This window comes from Nestor notabilis, unplaced genomic scaffold (genome assembly GCF_000696875.1).
Source record: "Nestor notabilis isolate BGI_N333 unplaced genomic scaffold, ASM69687v1 scaffold12033, whole genome shotgun sequence".
In the NCBI taxonomy this organism is placed as follows: Eukaryota; Metazoa; Chordata; class Aves; order Psittaciformes; family Psittacidae; genus Nestor; species Nestor notabilis.
Window position 1 is genome coordinate 13,793 of NW_009922418.1, and position 3,426 is coordinate 17,218.

Consider the following 3,426-nt stretch of genomic DNA (forward strand, 5'->3'; position numbering starts at 1 on the left):
CTGTCCCAGGGACACAGTCAGAACTTTAGCTTTTCTGAGGTGCACTGGCTCCTTGTTGTACTGACATCCAGTTACAGGTAGCACATTAACAAAAATATACTTCCAGTGTCATGCTTCATATCTTCAGTAACATGATGTAAGTGAACGTGTGCTAATTACAGTATGAAGCCATCTGGTTAATTTTAAGCTTTCTATTTTATGTGGCTTCTTTGCTCCTAGACTTTCATTTCAACACTCAATATGAAGAGAAAAAGAGGTTAAACTGTTGCATTTTTGTATACAGGGAACAGGTCATGTAATATACACCAGTCTGTAAAAACTGTAAATGCTATTTGTTTTTATTTTAAACAGTTTTCTTAGTTTACAAAAGATCAATAATTGGTACCTTTTTACACTCTCAGATTCCTGAATATTGACAGATCTTCAAAGGGAGTTATTAGCATATGAAATCTTAAGATTGACTGTCCTGAAGGTTTTTAAGACACGATAAAGCTAAAATATCAAGTCTTTTAGACAGCCCCTCTTAACAATTTCGGCAGAGGAGCACATCAGAAATCACCAGCCAAGCACAGCAACCCCCCCCCTCGTGCCACCGTCTGCCTGCACGCTGTTATTTGGTTGCACACTGTTTAAATCCCCAAGGAAAATCACACCTCGCATTCCCTCGCTGGCTGCTGGTGACAGGAACAAGATCCATACTCATTAATGATCACCAGGGCTCCCTCAATGTGGTTGGGTTTGTAATCAACGTAATACTCCTGGGCTGACATGGCAGCCATTTGATGCATGGTCTGTTTTTGCTTCTGCTTTCTGCGCTGTGTTATAAAGCACTGTCTTAGTTGCCTTAAGCTGGCTGGAAAGCACTTCCAGGAGACGTACAACACTAAAACCACAATGAGGAAGGAAAAAATCAGGGCCATGGTCCCCGTCACCACCTTATGAATCTGAACGGCGTTCTCCGAGTTCTCGCCGGGCATGGTGACGGTGATGGCGTATGTTGTCCAGTCCTCGTCGCCGTCCTGCACGTCGTACGTGGCGGTGGCTGAGCCATAGCTGAATGTTTGGTCGCTGTTGTTTGTTACCGGGGAGAGGGTGTTCACACTCGTCGGGTCTGTTGTGTCTTCGCACAAGTGGAAGGCGTAGACCGCATCCAAAACATCCTCGCCCTGCGCGTACTCAGGGGTGGCACAGAGCAGGTTGCTGTCGTAGCGACCCTTGAAGGTGCTCAGCCAGGAGGCCAGGGCGCAAACGTTACGGCTGCAATCCCAAGCGTTTGCAGAAAGGCTGATGCTAGTGAGGGACTTCCAGGAGTCGAGGACTCGGGAGTCGATGTAGGTCAGCCGGTTGGAGTCCAGCTGCAGGGATTTGAGGTGAGGTACACTTTCGAAAACGTGAGGTTCGATGTATTCAATTTCGTTGCCGGAGAGATCCATTTTCTCGAGTTGCCATATCCAGTCCAAAGTGTTTACTACAATGGTAACTTTATTCCTTCGCAAGCAGAGAGACTGCAGGGAGATGAGCCTGGGAAAGTGGGCTAAATTCACTTTCACCAAGTCATTGTGCTCGAGGTGCAGCTCAGTGAGTTTGAACAAGCCTGCAAAAGAGTTTCGAGCCAGGCTCTTTAACTGATTGTATCCTATGTCTAGAAACTTCAGGCTGCGACAGTCCTGAAAAATTCTCACTGGCACGAACTTGATGGCGTTCGACCGCATGTGCAAAGTTGTGAGTTTTCTCAGCCCGTGGAACAGGTCAGGCTCCAAAGACTGTAGGTTGTTGTATGATAAATCCACACTGCGCAAGTTTGGCATGGGTCGGAAAGTGGTGTTGGGCAGTTGGGTTATTTTGTTGGAACTCAGGGTGAGCTCTTTAACTCGCCGCAATTTTTGAAAGGCATTCCCCTCCACTGAGCAAATGTGATTGTGATCCAGATAGAGCCACGTGAGCTGCATTAACCCTGTGAACTGTCCATCATGCAGCTCTGAAAGGCTGTTGTACCGCAGAGACAAGCCCATCATGCCCGACAGGTTGCGAGGCATCTCTGTAAGATTCAGTGATTCACAGTACAAAAGCCTGCCCTCACACCGACATAGCTGTGGACACCCACTATTCACAGCTGGAAGCATTTTAGAAAAGATACCCAGCGTACACAATATCAACCCCGGGGGCTTCCTCAGCAGCCAGTTTAAACAGAGACCAATAAGAAGGAAATCCATTAGCAAGAATATTTCCAAATATGCTTGAGAATGTCCATTGAATCTTTTTCAAATTCTACATCATATTTTATTTAAGGAAAAAAAAAAAAGAAAAAGACAAAAATAAAAAATACAAACCCAAACCCCAAAAAACCCAAAACCGAGGCAGAAAACCAAAGCAAAACAGCAAACAGAACAAACACAGAGGCAAATATTTCACTTTACAGCATGCAGGAGCTGTGCAGCATTAAAGTTCACAGACATTCAAAGGTAAAATGATAGTGATTTTGTTCATGTTAAATGCTGCGGCAAAGGAAAAAAAAAAATCTTTCTTCATGAAAGAATTTAATTAAAAAGTGTCTTACCCACCCTTTTCCAGAGAGTGACAACCTCCATTCAGTTGCTTCCTTTGTGTTTGGACTAATTATATGCAGAGCTAAAAAAGACCCCTCTGTGCTACAAATTCAGTCCCTTTCAATTTTGTGCAAGGCTGGCAAGCTCACAATGTCTCACTTTGCTTCTGCTCAAAGAGCGAAAGGCTTGTCCAGCTAGCTTTTTAGCTGACTCCTAGGACCTGCAAGTTTCAGAACTATGTACATGAGCTTGATCTTCTCCTTCTCCCTCTGTCCTTTTCTCTGCAGTTAACACTGTGGCGTGAAAAAAACTCCAAACTCTTTACTAACGACTCCACAGGATTTGTCAATCTGTTTAATGTCCATCATTTGCAACGACCATTGACCGGCACAACCTTTACTCCATAGAGAGATTACCATTCATTCACTGACCGGCTAAGGGTAGCTTTATTTCCCATTCTTTGTTCGCTTTGCTTGTTAGGTGATGCTTAGAGCAGAGAGAGACAGCAAGAATCCCTTCCCTTCAGCTGAGCAGTATGTTGCTAGAGCATGCAGAGGCACCTAGTGTTCACTGAGTGTCGTAAGCTGCTCATGATTGTACGCCTGCACTGTGCATCTCAGACATGGGCAGATTGAAAAGGGGTGGGCATAAAACCAACACTGGAGCGAACCAGGAAAGTAATATATGCTCTTTGATGAAATGGAAAATACTTTAAGCCTATCTCGCCATTTCTCAAACAGGCACGCACACACAGCCGCACAAATCATCAAAAGCGAGGCAGTGCTAAGTAGGAAGCTTGAGAATTAGGATTCTTTTCGTTTTTTTTCCTGCTTTTGTTTAAAGTCTGAATTTGTAAGCTATTAGCCGGGAGAGGGAGATA

The 3,426-nt window shown here is 44.6% G+C and overlaps 1 protein-coding gene across 1 annotated transcript; it reads right to left on the reverse strand.

The window, feature by feature from the left end:
• Positions 1 to 317: 317 nt before the first annotated feature.
• Positions 318 to 3,153, reverse strand: LRRTM1 (leucine rich repeat transmembrane neuronal 1). The gene has a single exon (XM_010011606.1). It carries the CDS (start codon positions 2,211 to 2,213, stop codon positions 648 to 650), a length of 1,566 nt encoding a protein of 521 aa, XP_010009908.1. The 5' UTR covers positions 2,214 to 3,153; the 3' UTR covers positions 318 to 647.
• Positions 3,154 to 3,426: the final 273 nt, after the last annotated feature.

Coding starts and splice junctions, on each gene's coding strand:
- LRRTM1 (XM_010011606.1), bottom strand. CDS start 2,213: ATGGATTTCCTTCTTATTGGTCTCTGTTTAAACTGGCTGCTGAGGAAG.